At 43.5% G+C, this 19,345-nt stretch overlaps 2 protein-coding genes across 4 annotated transcripts in view; one reads left to right on the top strand and one right to left on the bottom strand.

Annotated features, from left to right (window-relative positions):
• Nucleotides 1-423: 423 nt before the first annotated feature.
• LOC148502439 (zona pellucida sperm-binding protein 4-like) lies at nt 424-16,686 on the top strand. 3 transcript variants are annotated; one of them, XM_088449868.1, is made up of 11 exons: nt 424-441; nt 1,950-2,071; nt 5,630-6,038; nt 7,282-7,457; nt 7,536-7,633; nt 9,401-9,528; nt 12,369-12,558; nt 12,904-13,021; nt 15,110-15,191; nt 15,616-15,696; nt 15,797-16,686. In XM_088449868.1, the coding sequence occupies exons 2-11, from the start codon at nt 1,961-1,963 to the stop codon at nt 15,931-15,933; spliced, it is 1,530 nt and encodes a 509-aa protein (XP_088305994.1). In that variant the 5' UTR covers nt 424-441; nt 1,950-1,960; the 3' UTR covers nt 15,934-16,686. The 3 variants fall into 3 exon arrangements, with proteins under 3 accessions (XP_088305994.1, XP_088305992.1, XP_088305993.1); XM_088449866.1 differs by lacking the exon at nt 424-441 and adding an exon at nt 750-945; XM_088449867.1 differs by lacking the exon at nt 424-441 and adding an exon at nt 971-1,054.
• CAPG (capping actin protein, gelsolin like) overlaps nt 16,617-19,345 on the bottom strand; it is an 18,609-nt gene continuing 15,880 nt past the window's right edge. Inside the window, exons 10-11 of the mRNA XM_088449869.1 lie at nt 17,961-18,049; nt 16,617-17,232 (exon numbers count right to left, since the gene is read on the bottom strand). Of these exons, the coding sequence (XP_088305995.1) occupies nt 17,167-17,232; nt 17,961-18,049 (155 nt within the window). The 3' untranslated portion in view covers nt 16,617-17,166. The remainder of the gene's footprint in view (nt 17,233-17,960; nt 18,050-19,345) is intronic.

Here is a 19,345-nt window from a genome sequence, read left to right as displayed (position 1 = left end):
GCTGCCCGGGTTAACCCTTCAAAAACCCGGGTTTTAGCTCCGGTGTAAAAGGGGTATTATTGTGCATTTCACATCAGCCCCTCAGCCTGCCAAACTGGCCAGCTTCCCCTAGTGGGTGCAGTTAGTATGGAGGTGAACAGACTGAGGCACAGAAGTAGCTACAGCAGCTCCATACAGGGATTCTCACAAACCCCATAACCAGCAGGGGAGGCACACTGAAATCTGCACTGAGGCAGGGGGCGCTGCAGGGAGCTAAGCCTTTCAGGTCTTTACTCAACTCCAAGTTGGTTACATACATTTGTTTCCAACTGCTTAGCCCGAGCCGGGGAATCAGTAATGATGGGTGGGTACATTCATTACATATTAATCCCCAGGGGCATGCACAGCTGCACATAAGAAAACAACTGATATTGAAGGACTGCAGCTAAACTTTAGAAACAAGTGAGGATAAACCTAATTATTTAATAGATATAGTCTTTAGAATAAAAAATAAATTAGTATATAGCATAACTTAGCACTGCTACAATTAAGTATGCGAGTTCCGTCTTGCATACAGGTGTGATAGCCACTAGTGTGATTGGATTATTCGATAATTAAAGCAGTTCTGAGACTATACTCTTATTGCATTACTTCTAAACCGATCCCGACGTTTGCATAACATTTTTTTTAATGCCAACACGTATTCCATCATACACCTGCCTTATTTTATAGCAAGCCCCCCCTCCCATAGTGTATAAAGGCATCCACTGAGAAGTGGTGCGCCCCTCCCCATAATGGTTTTCTATCACTTGCGCGGTGGTCTCCGGGTCTTCCTGCTCTATACTTGGCTCCTCTTGGGGTCTTGTACCAACTCCACCGCACCCGATTACCGATGCGGGGAGCAGGGGGTGCAGCTCCACGTGCCAGCTGGGTATTTAGGGACTGAGGTTAAATTCCTGGTTCGGGGTGAGTACCTACTCTTGATAAATGCAGGAAAAGTGGGTTTGAGGGTTGTGTTGCCAACTTTCACAGTACCTGATTGCGCTTGGTGGCATGTATCTTCAGGTTTGCTATTGTATGTAGTTTTTTGTAATTTTATGTTTATTTCTATAGTATTTTGTTTTATTTTTAGAATGTTTGGTTTTATAGTATTTTATATTTGATATGCTCATATATATATATATATATATATATATATATATATATATATATATAATTATTTTTTAAAATTTTTGTTGCCACACCTGAGTGGTGGTGATCTGGTTATAAACTTCTTCATTGCATCTAGTGGAGGTTAGAATAGACCTTTCCATTACATATGGAGTAAAGCAAAGGTTCAGGGTAGAAATCACTTATCTAGAGTTTGAGATCCATCTAAAACATTGGATCTCAAACTAATTTCTCAGGACCCTACACAGGTCATGTTTTCCAAGTCACCCAGCAGGTGCACAGGTGTAGTCATTGCTCACTGACACATCTTAAAAGCTCTACAGGTGAAGCTAATTATTTCACTAGTGATTCTGTGAGGAGACCTGGAAAACATGCACTGTTTGGGGTCCTGAGGACCAGGTTTGAGAACCTGTGAATTGATCTAGAGGCTGTGGGAATGTTGTAATCTGATCATCAATTACACTAGGAGATGGGTGGGTCTTACTCTCTGTCTCTCTCTGTCTCTCTCTGTCTCTCTCTGTCTCTCTCTGTCTCTCTCTGTCTCTCTGTCTCTCTCTGTCTCTCTCTGTCTCTCTCTGTCTCTCTCTGTCTCTCTGTCTCTCTCTGTCTCTCTCTGTCTCTCTCTGTCTCTCTCTGTCTCTCTCTGTCTCTCTCTGTCTCTCTCTGTCTCTCTCTCTCTCTCTCTCTCTCTCTCATACATATATATATATATATATATATATATACACACACACACATGTATCGGGTATAAATGTTAGTATAAAGAGACTAATCGTAAATGGCATGTCTCTGTCACACAGATGAATTTGAAATGGGATATGATCTGGATGGATGTCTGTTGAAATGTCTCCTCTACACTACAGAACCAAATGGAGACAGCTTCTTTTACATCCCTTACAGAGTCTGTATTGCATTTGTGAAGGTGAGTTAAACTTCCACCATGGCATGTGGATTCTTCATACAAATTTACAAAGGATTCTGTCAGCAAGTTTGTATTGTAGGGGTCTATTTACTAAGCAGTGTTAGGAGACAGAGTGAAAAGTGATAAGGTGCCAGCCAATCAGCTTCTAACTGCCATCTCACAGGCTGTGTTTGAAAAATGACAGTTGGGAGCTGATTGGCTGGCACCTTATCACTTTTCACTCTGTCTCCTAACACTGCATAGTAAATAGACCCCTTTCAAATGAGTATTCTCACTTCAATCCACTAAACTCTGCACCCTCTCTTTTCTCCAAGTTACCTATCCTTCCCCCCCCCCCCCACACCACACTAAACCTCCACCTCACCCACCACCTGCTGTCACCCTTCCTCATTCAGAAGCCAGCCACATACCCCCACACTCCTTATCCCCCTTCTCTAGATCAATATCACCTCCACACTACATCAACTCTAATAATCTCATTCTCCTCTCGCCTCTTAACTTTGTCCCTCTCTCCTGTTCCCTCTGGAAAGCCAGTTTTGTCTATAATAAACTGGTCCATGTTCATGAGCACTTCATCTGCAATGCCTGGATTCTCCTTGCCATCACCAAACCCTGGATTTACCCCTCTGACACCACTGCTCCTGCAAAATTCCTCCATCACTTGGCTTCCTGGCTTTTAATCTTCAACTGGGCCCTCAAGACCCATTTCTTCCTCAATGCTTTCCAGCGCTCATCCTAACCCACTACTCTATGCTCCCTATCTGTGTCACCCCTGTTTGTCTGACCCTCCCCTCGGAATGTAAGCTCTCACGAGCAGGGCCCTCTTTCCTCACGTGCTTCTTCTTACCTTTTACTTTCATTTACAATGGCACCTAACACCTGGTTACTGACACCCTGCTGCTTATTTAGGTGTTATGCAGCATTGTTTATAAATCATGTACTTGTCCTGCATTGTCTGTACTGTTAATAACTTGTCTTGTGTGCTCATTTGTTTCTGTACTTTGTAAGGCGCTGCGGAACCCTTGTGGCGCCATATAAATAAAGGATAATAATAATAACTGCAAATACACATTTCCTAGTCTAATATTATAAAGGGTTTTTCTGTGGAAACATTCTGGACTTAAAAACACCTTTAACCAGTAGGACTCCTTGTCAAAATCACCATGTCCACCCATCCTAACAGACTTAATTTCTGCGGAGTCAAGTGCCAAAATCCTGCTGTCAGTGGCCCACACTGCAAACTGGATATTGGCTTTCCTGTGTTGCTTACACAAGCACCAACAGGTCATGTTTTTAGGATTTCTTTAATTATACACAGGTGAATTATTCTAATTTTCGGTGTCGGTAGCTATTCCACCTATTTTTACAGGCCGAAATCTTGAAAGCATGACCTGTTGGTGTCACTTGAAGCATGGATTTGGAATTCTCTGTCCTAGACCAGTGTTTCTCAAATCCAGTCCTCAAGACACAATTAAAGTGCTTGTTTTCTGTCATTGCTGGAGTATAGGTGTAGTCATTACTGAATGACACATTTTTAAAGATGGTTCTAATTTTTTCACTTGTGATTCTGTGAAGAAACTTGAAAAACATGCACTGTTATACCCAAACTAGACTTTTTTGGTGCCCTGGGCCAGAAAGAGCATTAGTACAATGGTTGTGTCAAGCTGGGTACAGACCTCTATTGGCCGATCGTTTAATCAGGCAATAGGTCTGGTGCCCGTCGGCCAGTGTGTACCAGTGATGTCTGTACGACGTCGTTCAGACATATCGCATTGGCTGTGCTGCAAAGGCGATGGACAGATATATCTGCAGACATATCAGTCCATCGGCAAGTCTGCAGACCACCCGTTCGCCCCCGGCCAGCGGGACCTGCGGCTGCCTGGAAGATGATGGCCGTTCTGTGTATTTGAATGACCATGACCTGCAGATATATCTACTAGGTGTGGATCCACCTTCACAGGCATAGATAAGGAACTGGATAGTAAGGGGCAGATTCAATTAGCAGCTGTAAAATTTTTGATTACCGTGGCTTGTCTAGATGTGCTTACTGTGTAGCATTTAGATTACCGTGTGAACTCCTTGCTTTCAAGTGGTAATGCCCACGTTAAATGTGGGGAGAATGGGGGAATCGGCCTGTACCCCCAAGAAAGTGCAAATAAATATTGGATAAAAATATAGAAACAGTTTGTGGCCAAAAGCAAAGTATTTAGGGATATTAAAATGGCTGTTTTTGCATTTTTTTAATAACTGAAAAATGTATAAAAAACACAAATTTCAGCAAGTTAATGCTGTAGATAAATTTAGCGTTCATAAATATGCCTGTAAGTTCATTTGTGTGCTCTTGTGCCCAAAAACACCTGTCCAATCTACACAACACCCCCATATACCGGGATCAGTACGATTTACCGCCGGACAATTACCCCAACAATGTCATTATTGGCCAAATTCAGCTGATTAAGAACTATGAAGTGCCTAATTAATCATTGGGGAAGGAAGGAGGTGTCCCAGAGGTTCTGAAGTCCTGGCAATTTTTCCTGATAATAGGGACTTTCAGGTAAAAACTTTTCACCTGCTCAGGGGCAGCTAAGTACAAACTGCACTAAGGGGCATATGTATCAAAGCTTAATGTGAGATAAAATTTTGAGATATATATCACCAACCAATCAGCTTCTAACTTGCATTTTACAGTCTGTATTTTAAAAAATTATAGTTTGGAGCTGATTGGTTGCAGATATGTATGTCACAATTTTATCTCACATCAAGATTTGATACATATGCCCCTAAATCCTATGAAACTTTATCGCTGGTTAACTTGCCCGGCTAATTGAATAGCAAAGAATTTGCACCCATCCACATTAAGTGCAATTTGTCCGCATTAACCCATGTAAACCGATTATCACGGCTGTATGAAATTCCCCCCCTAAATGTGTACCATAGTGACTGTAAAAAGTCAGCCATTGTCATTGGATAGAGATAGAAATGGCTCCACTCAGACCTGAGGTTAGTTATACCCCTTTTACACCAGAGCAAAAACCTGGGTTTTTGCTGGATCTACCCGGGTCGCGGCTCAGTGTAAAAGGGTCCCTGAAAAATAACCTGGGTCAAGTGACCCTGCAATACAACCCAGGTAGCTACCAGGGTTGGACCCAGGATGGACCCAGGTAATGGTGCAGTGTAAACGGTGCAACCTGGGTTATCTGACCTGGATCATGCCTAAAATGAGCTGATTGGTGGTTGTGGAGCATTCACCTCCCACTTTTTATGACCTCACAGGTTTAGCAGGGCAGATCTGAGTTCAGTGTGAACCGGGCTGACCTGGGAGTAACCCAGATCAAAGGTGCAGTGTAAATGGGTCTGACCTGGGTTGGAACCATGTCCAAAAACCCAGGTCGGACCTGGGTTTTTGGTGGAAAAGAGGTATTAGAAAAAAAATTCCAGCATGTTGTGGACTTTGCCCCAGAAAGTTATGACTGCAGAGTTTCTTATGAGTTGTGCTGATGTGGGAGTTTAAGGTTTATAAACTTTGTGATTTTTTTTTTCCTTTTTCTGCCCAAACAGGATGGTGAGTGGCTTCTCCGTGTGAGGTTGATTGGGACTATGGGGACGGTAGACATTGATCTAACTTGTCCTAAATCAAAATCAGTGCAACCTAAAGCTATTGACCGTACTCACAAGCCCCGAAGTACCAGATGGACCACGCTTGGCACACCTTTTGCCAAAACTCTGACCAAAGATCTTGAGACGACAACCGTGCACCAGAGGACAACGACCTATGTGGTTCAGGGTGATGACCGTGACCAAGTAACAATACTGCCAACAGGAGTTCACCGAACTAAGGAGGTGGACATAGATGTGCCTACAACTGGCTTCCTTCCTTCACAATCATTGACATCGGTGCAGTATACAGGCTTAACGCCAACCACTGAGCATTTAGGTACAGGCCCAACGCCAACCACTAAGCATTTAGGTGAGATCTTTGTATTGAGCGTGCTGTCGCCTCTTTCTCTTATTGTATTGCTGCATGCTTTGTCTCTTCAAATCTTTCTCTTTACCAATATATATTCCTATTGGGGAGAATATTGTGCCGGAAGCCCTTGTTAAACATGCGGATGAGAAACTGCTGTGTCTATCAATCGGGAAAATTCCTGGGTCTCTCAGCCCGACCCTGGTAAGGAGCAGGGTTGTGGACCCCGGGACTCTGACCCAGGTCGGCCCCTTTCACACATAGTCTAGACCTGGGTCGGTGAAGTGCACCAGCGAAAACCCGGATATTTAGACTATGGGGGAGATTTACTAAACTTTGTGAAGTGATAATTTAAAGTAGAGGGTGATCAGTACCAACCCTTTAGAATGTAAGCTCTCCCTCACGTGCTTCTCCTTCCCTTACTTATAATTTAATTTACAACAGCACCTAACACTTAGTTGCTGACACCATGCTGCTTATTTATGCAGCAATGTTTATAAATCATGTATTTGTCCTGCATTGTTTGTACTGGTAATAACTGTATTTCTTGTGTGCTCATTTGTTTGTGGTGTGTAAGGTGCTGCGGAACTCTTGTGGCGCCATATAAATAATCAGAAAAAAAAATTGTTAGGAGCTGATTGGTTGGTACTTTCTCTCTCCACTTTATCTCTCTCCAAGGATTAGTGTATCTCCTCTTTCTGAAAGGGGTATTGATCAGACTCTGGTCTGTTACCCACTTACTGTGGTCATGGCCCTCCTAATGCTGTAGTTTACTACTACAGACAGATCTGTGTTATTTTGATGGGGTTTGGTATATTGTCGACATTTCATGTCGACATGCAGCATGTCAACACTGACCACGTCAATATGCATCACGTTCACAAGTACGAAATGACAACCTGATTAGAATGTCGACAATGTTCTTGGTGGTCTAGCAGTGACTTACCTGGTTCAGCAGGTCCATGGGTCAGCTAACTGTGACTTCCAGCGATGAGGATCATTAACAACTAACCCTCCCCTTAGTACTTGAACCTAACCCTTCGCTGCACCCACCTAACTCGAACCCTTTCACTTGTCGACATTGTGAACGTATCCCATTTTGATCAGATCCTAAACTCTGGGCAGACCCTTCCCATGCTCTGGGGCATCACTCCTTGCACTACCCTTAAATTACCTTGAACATCCCTAATGATTCACAAATGGTTATAAGCAAAATTCTTATTTCCAATTATTTTTTTTTCTCTAGTGTTAGTAAATTGCTTTCCTGATGGGAGTTTCCGGGTGACCATTTCTCGCTATGTAACCAGTCCACCCTTGGAGTTGGCTTCAGTTGTTCTGGAACCTGGCACATGTCCCTCCCCTATTTTGGCAGGAGACTTCTTGGAATTTAAAGGTCTTCTGACGACATGTGGCATCCACCGGGTGAGAACATATTAGGTGTGCCTTTATACATAACTTCATATTGGTATTGATGATGGCACCAGCCTGTCTGTCTTTCAGTTTTCCGACGGACACCTGGTGTATGAGCTGTCTCTGACGGTAAAGCCAAATATTCTGACCTCAGCTTTAGGATCTATAACCCGAGACGGCAGTGTCAGGTGAGTGTTTTGTAGTAAGTGTCCTTTGGATAATTCAGAACACTTCTGAAGTTCTAATATCCTTCCAAAAAAAGTGCTAATCAAATGTTTGAGTTCAAGGCAATACTGATTGTATAACAGACACTAAAGGTGCCTACACACTGTGCGATGTGGTCACGATGCGATCTAGTGTCCGATTTCCCTTGAGCTCTCCCCGGCAGTCCCGGACACTATTTGGTGTTAAAAAGTGTCCAATGTGACAAATTATCTATCTTGCATCCTTAACTTTTTCCAGTGCATCGTGTCTGAGATTGGCAGATCTTGCCTGCAGCAGGCAATATCTGAAAATGCGATGTACGACCAGCGGGTACGCGCATCGTGATCGTGAGTGGACATATTCGAGCAAATCGTGTAAAATATTGCGTAGTGTGTAGGCACCATTACCTTCACAGTGCAGTCAGTTTGGCTTTTGATTCAGGGGGAGATGTACTAAGGGCCTGATTCAGAGCCGGACGCTCTTTAAGAGCGCTCGCTTTGAATCAGGGCTTTTTTTTTTTTTTAGTTGTGGCCTCCTGGCCGCTCGCTAGGCCATGGGTGACCACCCACAGCTTCTGCGGGCGGCCAGGCAATGGTCGTGACCATCACGGCTTGCGACGAGACCCTTGTGGTAGGTTCTCGTCCGTCGCAAACCCCAGAGAGCTTCCTGCTCGAACAGAGCAGGAAGCTCTCCACTGACATCACTGGTGATGTCAGTGGTGCCTCCCACAAACGGCAGGCGTTCCCTCAGGAACGCCTCAGTTTGTGTAGCCGCCCCGCCTACAAAATGGGGCGAGCTGTCGATCAACATCGACAGCCGCTCCTTTTGTAGTGAGTCCCGAAGCGAGAGAATTTCTCTCGCTCCGGGGCCTGCGCATGCTAATTAGTTAGGAGCTGATTGGTTGGTACTTTCTTTCTCTCTCCAAGACTTAGTATATCTACCCCTAAGCCTTTTGTAAATTAAAATCTTAAACATGACAAATAAGTCAAACTTAGTTTGCATTTTGGAAGAATGGAAAATACGGTTTCCAGTTGCATCACTGTCCTGTTGTGTTCAATTGGTCATAGTCGTGCGCACAGGGTGCCCAATCCCATCACATTAACTATAAGCACCATGATTGGCAGACACCGATCCCAGTCATGTACCTAGGGGCTGGGCGGCTCAGCAGTGACTTCTCCAGGTGCTTCAATCTAGAGCAGTCACGTCATTGGCCGACCCGCAGGAGAAGTAACCTGGGGCCCAGCTAGACATGCAAAGTAGCTGCAGAATGAAGTGCAACAGTAGCTGCACCGTTCCAGCGTGGAGACATCAGGGAAGTAGACCCAGGAGCCGCACAGTAGGAGGCAACATGGAGATCACATGAGCAGTCTGGTTAGGGGGGAGACCGCAAACCCCTAACCCCTTACTAAGGCTCTGCGCACATCTATTAAATTGGTTCAGCCTACACCACAGGTTCTCAAACTCTATCCTCCCCTCAGGACCCCAAACAGTGCATGTTTTCCAGGTCTCTTCACAGAATCACAAGTGAAATAATTAGCTTCACCTGTGGTTATTTTAAAATGAATCAGTGAGTAATGACTACACCTGTGCTTCTGCCTGGTGACCTGCAAAACGTGAAGGATCATAAAATTGTTTACACTTTTTTGTTTTTATATGCCGCTATTTATTGATCTATTAACAAATTGTGTATTATACACACAACACTTCTATTTTTGTATTCAATGTTCATGAAGTCTCTTTCCTCTTTTAAGGGTGTCTGCTCAGTGCTCGAACAATAGCAGCGTCACTGTATCAGTGACTTCTCTTGTGGTGTCTCCACCTCCGCTTCCATCCGTGTCTAACAGTGGGGAACTGAATGTGGAGCTGCGCATTTCTAAAGGTGCCCAAAACGCATCCACCGCACTAGTAACATACTGCAATGGTTCCAGGTTGGGATCTGGCTGTGGCACATGTACATAAACAGTAAGCTGAACTGCAGTAGAAAGCCAGATTCGGACATCATAAACAGGTGCACTAAATACATCCTTGGTTGTATATTATAACCAAGAGGGTAAATAATTATGTGAAAAGTACTTTCACTATATATTCTAGCATCAATCTCTGTAGAGTTAGATGTAGCTTTGTCAGTGCCAGAGTCACAGTGAGGAGGGTGGGCCACGAGTATGGGGGAAGTACACCACTGTTGGAGCAGGGGTGGCAAAATAGTCAGACGCAAAGAGCCCAAAATATCTGTAGTCAAGCTAAATAGCCGACAGCATGCGCACAGAATGGGGCGTGGTCTGGCTTTTAAGTCACACTGGGGGCGAGCCCAGCACATTGAAAATACACAATTTACATAATCTTCCCAATATATTTTTTTTTATTGTTGAAGTGAAAGAAAAAGCCAGAGCAATATAGAAAACATTGAAAGACGCATTCACATAAATACACAAACAAGCCAAATCCACATAAAATGCATTTTAAAAACCACATCCCTATAAAATACATATTGATCAATTTAATTTGTGACATTTGTACATCTGTGCGTGAATGAGTCTGTAAATACGAAATGCTACAATGCTGAGGCTTTTTCTCACACCAAGTTCTGTTGTGCTTCATTTGCGACTTTGTACATGTGTTAAACGAATTCTTGTGTGGTTAATGTCGCAGCCCAGGGTCTCTAGTAAACTGAGTGGCATTTCCTGCATCTGCGATAAAAATAAGACAAATTAAATAAGGACAGCACGCGCCACCTTTCACCTTGGTGTATAGACGTTTGGTGATGGGGGACACATCTATACACACAAGGGGACCCTCTGAGCTGAAAGACCCTGCTGTGGTCAACTAGTAGTCTTACTGGGATCTAATTAAGCGGAAATCCAATGCATAGATCAAGATATGAAATCTGTTCCCGGGCTCAGCCAATCCAGGAAGCAGCCATCTTTCTTATGCATATTTTGCTGACCTGACTGGTTTGTCAAAATGGAGTCTTCCCATAGTTGTCATGTGTGTTAAACCAGTATCCCTCTATTGTAACGGGATCGGTATGATATCCCAACACTCAGGACGCCGGCTGTCAATAGACTGACAGCGGCATCTTGATGCCTACAATCCCGATAGGGTAACAGGAAGTACTGTTCCCCTGCCCTATTCATTCCCTAACCCTCCCTACCACGTACCCCAACCCTCCCAGTTAGTGCCTAAACCCAACCCCCCTCCCTTAGTGCCTAACCTCCCCCCTGGTGGTGCCTAACCCAGTGAGTAGTGATTCCCAACTTCTGTCCTCAAAGCACACTAACAGTCCTGGTTTTAGTGATATCCGTGCTTAAGCACAGATGGTTAAATCAAAATAACTGAGGTACTAATTAAGTCACCTGTGCTCAACTATGGCTATACTTAATACCTGGACTGTTAGTGTGCCTTGAGGACCGTGGTTGGGAACACCTGGTCTAGAGCCTAACCTCCCTCTCCCACAGCCTAACCCTAACTCCCCCGGGGTGCTTAAACCTAACACTCTCTTCACCCAGCTGACCGCTAAGGACGTCCACTGTACTTACGATCGGGATGCTGTTTTTCGGGATTCCGGCGTCTGCATCCCCAGCCATGTCGGGATTCTGGCGCCGGGATTTCTACAGCTAGCATTCCGGCCATAGGTATATTAACTGTATACCTTCTATATATCCATATATGTGGCCATACACTAAGTAACCATGCTACAAATATCTATATACCTTAAATCAAATTAAATTGATCACTATATATTATAGAAACAATTTCATATCCTTTACCACACATTAGCTTTAACCATCTTGATCGCTGCAGGGTCAGTGTTTGTTAATCTTTTTCATATGGATACAATTTATTTCAGTCAAGTATCATCCTGATGGGGAGTTTAGCGAACGGCGGATAAATAGGCTTGTGCTGAAAGCTACTTGCAGTTCTGGGTTCCGCACTCTACTGTTAAAAATATTGGACTTGCAAATCACATTTCATATTGGACTGATGTACTTGATGGGCAAGCTTCTGTACATGCTGCTGAGCATGATTTGCATGAGTTCACAATTGCTCACATACCCCTTACTGTCTATTTAGAATGCCCCTGTCCCATCAATCCATTCACAAGCATATTTGTGCGCCCCCTGCTCTGAGCACTCGCAGAGTGAATTACCACAAGATGGCTATGCCAGCATGGCACAGTACTCAATCTGCAGCTGGCAAATAGAATTCATAGAAATGGAAGTAGCATTATTGACCCATAAGAGGGGACGCTTATCTTTAACCCCACGCCGAAATCCCGATACCAGACATCCCGAACAAAGGTAAGGGGGAGTGTTAGGTTTCGGCACTCCCCGGGGAAGGTTAGGTTTAGGGTGCGGGAAGGGGAGTTGGGATTAGGCACCCCCCCCTGGGGAGGTTAGGCACTACTTAGGGAGGGTTAGAGTTAGGGGGAGGGGGGGGGGAGAGGGGAGGGTTAGGGTACTTACCAGCCCTAGTTGGGATCTTCACTGTTCGGGCTTCCGGCGTCTGTATTTGGTTCGCCAGGAATAGATCCAATGGCATTACATACAGATTCCATTTATTCTTCCACTACCAGTTTGTGAGGAACCCGCATGAAATGCCAAAATAAATAGTGGGATGTAATATGGGCCCCATGCAGAGGCACCAAACAGGTTCTGAGTATGGAGACTTCAAGCTGTGTTCACAATTGAAAACTATTGTGTGTGTATCTTTCCGCCACAGGTTCCTCATATTCCTCCTATTACACGTCAATGGACTTCCCCATTCAGATTCTACTTCGAGAACTCGTGTTCTTTGAGGTTAGACTTCTACAGCCCTCTGACCCCAGGCTGCATCTCCGTCTACACCACTGCTGGGGAGCCCCAAGCTCTGATTCTACGTCCACCACACAATGGAACCTCATTTATGATGGGTGAGCACAAATAACTGAAGTTCTGAAAGATACTGCAACATAATTCCATTACAAATGAAGAGAAAAAGGTACAATATATGTTATGGTTTCATACCAACTTGTAGGAAGGTATCTGAGCTTAAGAGCCAGTATCTGTTTGTGGTTTTTTTCTTTCATTTTGTTTCCTTAAGTGTCTGTGCTAATTGCCATGTGTTCTATGAAAGGATGGGTGGTGTCTTAACGTACATCTTAACAATCAGATGAAACCCTGTCTGTCGATTATTATCCTGCTCCGTAATGGAGTTTCCACTTGGAGAGCAGTGTAACCGGACCAGATCTGTGTGATGGATACTCTTGTCTCCACAGATGTCCATACTCGGGAGATGATCCAATGACCAACATTCTGCCAGGTCCCGTTCCCTCCAGTTACCAAAGATTTGTGGTCTCTGCCTTCACTTTTATTGGCTTTCCAAATAAAACACAGGTAATATCTGAGCAAAGTAACTGTCACTATATGGAAATGAAAAATACTGGAGTAAAACACTTAAGTAATGAGTAACGTGATTCCCTGTATCTCCTATCAGTGACATTATTGTGGTAACAAAACATTTCTAACAGCTAGATTCAGTTTCCTTGGCATGCATGGCTGATGCAATCTGGAAATGTTTTGGTCTTAAGAGCAGATTTCACAATTCGCATATTACTTAAACATTTCTATATCACCCTACTAGGATCCTGCATTGCAAAATGGCTTCTTACACAACCTCCTACTTGCTGCCTTGGAGCATAGGCAAACGCAGGGGGGGGGAGGGGGGGTTCTGGTTGCTTGAAAACTCCCCTCCCCAGACCACACCTTGACCAAAATAGAAATAGTAGTAATATGATAGAATTTCACTAGTGCCGCATGTTCTTCTCAGTATCGCAAATAAAATAATCAGCACCACCTGCTGAACTGTTAAAATGTCAGCCAGTAATAAATACACCGGTACATCAAATTGGAGATATGGAAATCATGCACTGCCATAGTCCATCAATAGGGATTATTATTTAAACCATATAATAGTACATTATTCTGTGCATAAGGAGACCAATATGTCCAGGGCAGTGCTAGGTTCTTCTGCTGCTCCCCCAGACTCCAGGACTTGTTAAAATGAGCTGGAATGTTGCCCACATATGAAATAAAACCACTCAACTCAGGCAGGATGGTCCTACTGCCGCATCTAATTACTTACTGTGATCGCTGGGCCTGTATATGCTGGAATTATGACACACAATACACTTTACATGACTCATATTAAAGCTGGTTAAGTACTAAGCCCTCTTCATGGACTGGCCACACACTCTAAATTGAAGCATTTGGAACACAGTGATGCAGGATGTGTTAGCGTTTGCATTTATTACATTGAGTGACCTGAGAGATGTTACGGTAACTTTCCTCTCCTGCGAGTTACCGTAACAGTCTAGTGCTGATGTAATACGGAATGCTCCTGCTTCAGTCGCTTTGCCCAAGTGCAAGAGGTCTTAACCGTGCATGTTTGAGGAAGTCCGGCAGCAGGACTGGTAAGTAACCATAGCGCAATCCTCAGTCGACTGTAAGTGAACAAGCTTTGCCGCTTAGCAAGTGCCCATCACACTACGCCGCCATAGCTGGCTGTTAACTGAATCAGAGGTGCTGCTGGGGAAATCTGATTTAGGTCTACATTTTGCATCAATGCTAATAACCCCTTTCTACAGAGAACCCCGAAACCAGAGATTTTCTGTTCAGATATTTGCTTCTCAGTCTCTGGAGGGGTCTTGCGGTAACAGACCCCTCTCCAGCAGTGTCTCTTTGTATCACATCAGCACCATACATAACGTGCAAGATCTCACCGCAGCGTGCAACTTTATTTTGTATGGACTGTGTGTGCGCCTATGTAGCCACACTTAACACTATGGGACATTAGTTAAGTATAACACCAAATTATGCCAAATGTAATGCGCTGTTAGAAAAATCAGATTTGTTCATGGAATGCTTTGTTACATTGAGTAAATTTAAAAACCCATTTTGCTGCAAATGTAGTAAAAATGTACTTCTCGATACATCTGTCCCTTAGTTGACCTGTGTTCTTACAGCTCGCTGGCAGCAAAACTGAATAAAAATGGCAGAGTGCAGTGACTGTGATAAAACACAACGTTCCTCCTTACACACTTCAGGGACAGCTCCTTCCAGAGTCCCTGTCTCTGCAGGTGGTGATTAATACATTCGGGCAAATGGGAACGTCCTATTTCTGCGATAAGCAGAGATATGTTGTTGTAATTGGTTCTAGAACCGATAATAAATATGCCCCTTAGCTCCTTGGCCAGGGGCTGATGGCAATGGTACATATTCTTTGTAAAGTGTTGCATGATATGGTGATTCTACATAAATAAAAATGGTACCCTAGGAAATTTCTCCCAGTCTCAAATTTGTGCATGAATTAGAGCCTTCCAGCAATATTAGAGCTTATATATTTTAAATCTGCATGTAGAGCATTGCAGCATGTATTTATAGGTAAATTTCCCGGTCATTAAAATTGCTATTCCATCCTCTCAGGTGTATATTTTCTGCAGTGTCTCGGTCTGTCTGCCATCCCTATCTGAGACTTGCACATCAGACTGTGGTAACCTCACGCGCAGTAAGTCAATTTGTTAATTACTGTCCCTGTAATTATCATTCTTGCCAAGCTTGATCCCTATTCTCCAAAAAATCTACCTTCCATAATGGCAGACTTTCTGGCTCGCTCCTTGCCTGTCCCTTCCCAGCTTCCATCATGGCTGACTTCCTGTCTGACTTGCTTCATGTTTGAACCTTCCCAGTTTCCATCATGGCTGACTTCCTATCTGGCTTACTCCTTGTCCTCCCCAATGACTTCCTTCATCATTGAGTGATATTCTTATCACTTGTTACTAATCTTAAATGGTGTTCCAACCAATCAGCTCTTGACTGTCATCTGTTTGAAAAATGACATGAGCTGATTGGTTGGAGCACCATTTAAGATTAGTAATGAGTGATTACAAGAATCCCTCCTTGATAAATCTGAACCTTGCTTTCGTCTCTAGGAGTTCGACGTTCCCAGACTGATTCATTGCACTTGGTGAGCTCCACCGGACCTCTCATTTTCCAGCAGGAGGAAGACTCTGGTACAAAGATAAATAGAACAAGAAATATAGATGAAATTTCTTGTCCTGATTTTCTAACATGTCCTCCTTTCTCTTCTACCCTCTACAAACGTCTCCTCAGGAATGACCAGGCTCCAGCACCTGACGCCAGCTATTTCATGGACCATCTTTGCAGTCGCATTCCTCCTTGTATTGCTGTTTCTTACAAATGCTCTTAAGTGTAACTATTTTAAGTTCAGAGGTCATTTAAGACTTTAATGAACCTATCCTTATCTGTAATGTCCCTGCACTTGTGGATATTAAAAAGTTGACAGGAAACTATTTCTACATCTTTAGTGTACTGTAAACTTAAGACAAGGGGACTATAGACTTTTTAGATGCATAATGGGAGGCTAGGTTCAAGGAACCTACCGTTCATTTTATACATCCCCTCCATCCGTTCTAGAGGAACCACGTTGATGTATAGAATTCCTCCGATGTCTGTATAAATACAGGGGTCTATTTACTAAACCTTGGATGGAGATAATTAATGGAAATAATGTACCAACCAGCTCCTGTAATTTTTTTTTGAAACAGCCTGGCAGGAGCTGATTGGCTGGTACTTTATCTCTGTTCACTTTATCGCCATCCAAGGCTTAGTAAATAGACCCCTAAGTGTGATAACCACAGCAGAGAAGATTTGCAATGGGTGCAGTCTCCTTAAAATGACTCGGGCCAGATTCTTACTCCAAGCATAATTTGTTTCATGCAGTTTCTCAGCCCACAGAAAATAGAACTCAGACATGTGTTAGTACTACGACTACTGGTAAAAGAATATTTTCCCAAATTAGTATAATCCTGAGGAGCGATTAATTTATAAACCGTGAATACACAAGTTTTACTTCTATCTTAAAGGACGTTTCTATTACAATTTGTATGAATGAAGCTCTTCAGATGTTGGGTCGTTTTTAGACCTTTGAAATATATTTTTATTTGTACCTTCAAATAAAGATTGATTATTGAGAAATATCATTGTGCTTGAGTATAACCTGTGTGCAGTGCTAATGAAGGTTGTGCTGTGCAGTAGTCCTCCCTTTTCCCTTCCATTCCTCTCTAGGTGGGAAGGCTGGGCCGGGTGAACTGTGAATGACAGGGAGGTTATGTGAGAAGTGTCAAACAGGTGGCATCTTTCTTGCTTGTGCATGGTTAATGAAGCAGTGCTGAGTCTTACTGCTGCCCAGCATCACTGCAGGTGGTAGGTGCAAAGAAACACAAACTTTATATGCAAATTGCAATGTATTTTTAATGTGACCGAATAGGGCAGGCCTTCTGTCTGGCAGGCTGGGCCCTTCACTAAGTGGAAACAGCAATGACCTGCCAACGACAACAGGCTAAGCAGAGGTAGTGATCTATACAAAAATGTGTACCAGTTGCTATTGGAGGGCTGGAGACCATAGCTCTGTAGGATTGAGAAAAGGTCACTTGGGACTGTCTGGGATTAGACAATGGTGATCACACCCAGTTGCTGAAGAACTGTTTGAAGAGTGGAGACTCGTTGCCCTCGGACACTACCTGGACCTGTAAATGGGAAGAAAGGTAGAAGTGATTGCAGAATAGTGAGAATGAAGTAATGAGACGAGGAGATGTATCAAACTTTGGAAACAACCAATCTGCTTTTAACTGTCCATTTACAAAAGGTATCAAATTATAGAAGCTAATTGGTTAGTACCTTCTCTCCAGTGTTTGATACAGCCTTCTCTGTCAATTGATGGGCAGATTAAGAGGAGTTTGGAGCCTATGACTTGGGTTGGCATTCCTCATATGTTAAACTCTGGCAGGGATGATCACAACTTGGCACAGAGTACCCAATTGTCACCAATGACTGGACTTTGTGGTTTATTGGCCCCAAGAAAATGCTGAGTCACTATGCTGTCAAATTTGTGGGGGGTGTGAACATTGTTATTGTATATTATGTGGTGGCACAGACAACTTTTACCTTTGGGCGCCACAATTGCTTATTCCTAGTGCTGGGTGGGCATAGAGGATAGGACCCTGCCTTAGTTGGAATACTTAGAAGCACCACTGGTCCACAGTAGTTCACATGTCTTTGGTCCAATCCATGGGGCTGAAGACTGCTGAGTGTCTCACCCCAGCTACACTCCTACCGTAAGCACATCTCTATGGTCATAGTGCACTAACATCTTAAAAGCTCTGGATAAATTAATCACAAATGGTTTGCTCCAAATACCTGATATAGGAGAGATTAATACATTGGTGGCTTCAACTGGAATGAGCTATGGACTCACCTGGGTTTTAGGGGAATAGTGCATAATTGTCAGGAACTCGTTGGCAATCTCCAGTGATCTCTCCCGCTCTTCCTTGTTGGCCTTTTTACCTGAAATATCATCAAACTATTTAATGTTTTATGATGAGTTAATGCTGTCAGCATGTGCTGCAGTATAATACAGCAAGGGGATAATGGGGCGGTTTCAGCGGTAGACTTTAGTGATTTTTACATAAATGGGTGTTCTTTTACTGGGCATGTACCTGAGCTGCAGTGCGCATGTTCAGCGATTGGTGCTGCGGCTTTGGTCACAGTGCCCTGGACACTGCAGCCTGCGGCCATTTTGGGACAGGGAGCATTGACAAAATGGTGGCGCGTTAGCCCCATTTTGTAGGCGTACCTAAGCCAGTGACTGCGCCTTCCGACTCAGATTTACTGACCAAGTTCTGGCAGCCATTCTGTGTAACCTTAGGCTTTCTATAGACGCAGGAGTGAGTCACAGAAGCGGTCAAGGAGGTGTCCATTTGCATAATATTACACAGCCACTGCATACAAAGATGCACCTCTAAACTAGCCCCAATGTCATTGCAGAGTTCCTGCCTATTGGTGAGAAAATCATAGATGAAGACCTGAAAAGGGGATGATGGTGCAGAGAAACTAAATCCTATATATATATATATATATATATATATATATACACACACACACACACACACTGCCTTGCAAAAGTATTCACCCCCTTGGCTTTTTACCTTTTTTGTTACATTACAACCTGTAATTTTATTTTTCTGAATTTTATGTGATGGATCTGCACAAAATAGTCTTATTTGGTGAAGTGAAATGAGAAAACTATATACAAAAAACTCTTTATAAATAAAAATCTGAAAATTGGCATGTGCATATGTACTCACCCCCCTTTGCTATGAAGCCCCTCAAAAGTTCTGGGGCAATCAATTACCTTCAAAAGTCACATAATTAGTGAAGTCCACCTGTGTGACATCTAAGTGTCACATGATCTGTCAGTATAAACACCTTTTCTGAAAGGCCCCAGAGGCTGCAACACCACTAAGCAAGAGGCATCACACCATGAAGACCAAGGAGCTCTCCAAACAAGTCAGGGACAAAGTTGTTGAGAAGTACAATTCTGGGTTGGGTTATAAAAAAAAAAATATCCAAATCTTTGATGATACCCTGGAGCGCCATCAAATGGAAAGAACATGGTACCACAACAAACCTACCAAGAGAGGGCTGCCCACCAAAACTCACAGACCAGGCAAGGAGGGCATTAATCAGAGAGGCAGCACAGAGACCAAAGGAAACCCTGAAGGAGCTGCAGAGATTGGTGTATCTGTGCATGTGACCACAATAAGCCGTACACTCCATAGAGCTGGGCCTTATGGAAGAGTG

The sequence above is a fragment of the Taudactylus pleione genome, unplaced genomic scaffold (assembly GCF_031769625.1).
Source record: "Taudactylus pleione unplaced genomic scaffold, aTauple2 ptg000497l, whole genome shotgun sequence".
Classification (NCBI taxonomy): Eukaryota; Metazoa; Chordata; class Amphibia; order Anura; family Myobatrachidae; genus Taudactylus; species Taudactylus pleione.
Note: the sequence above shows the minus strand (reverse complement) of the source record. Positions and strands in the feature narration are given on the sequence as shown.

Excerpts from the sequence above, each read along its gene's own strand:
- LOC148502439 (XM_088449866.1), top strand. The coding sequence starts at position 774 with ATGGTTTTCTATCACTTGCGCGGTGGTCTCCGGGTCTTCCTGCTCTAT. Across the intron at positions 9,529-12,368 it reads GGAGCTGCGCATTTCTAAAG|GTTCCTCATATTCCTCCTAT; the intron begins GTGCCCAAAACG and ends TTTCCGCCACAG. Across the intron at positions 15,697-15,796 it reads CCAGCAGGAGGAAGACTCTG|GAATGACCAGGCTCCAGCAC; the intron begins GTACAAAGATAA and ends ACGTCTCCTCAG.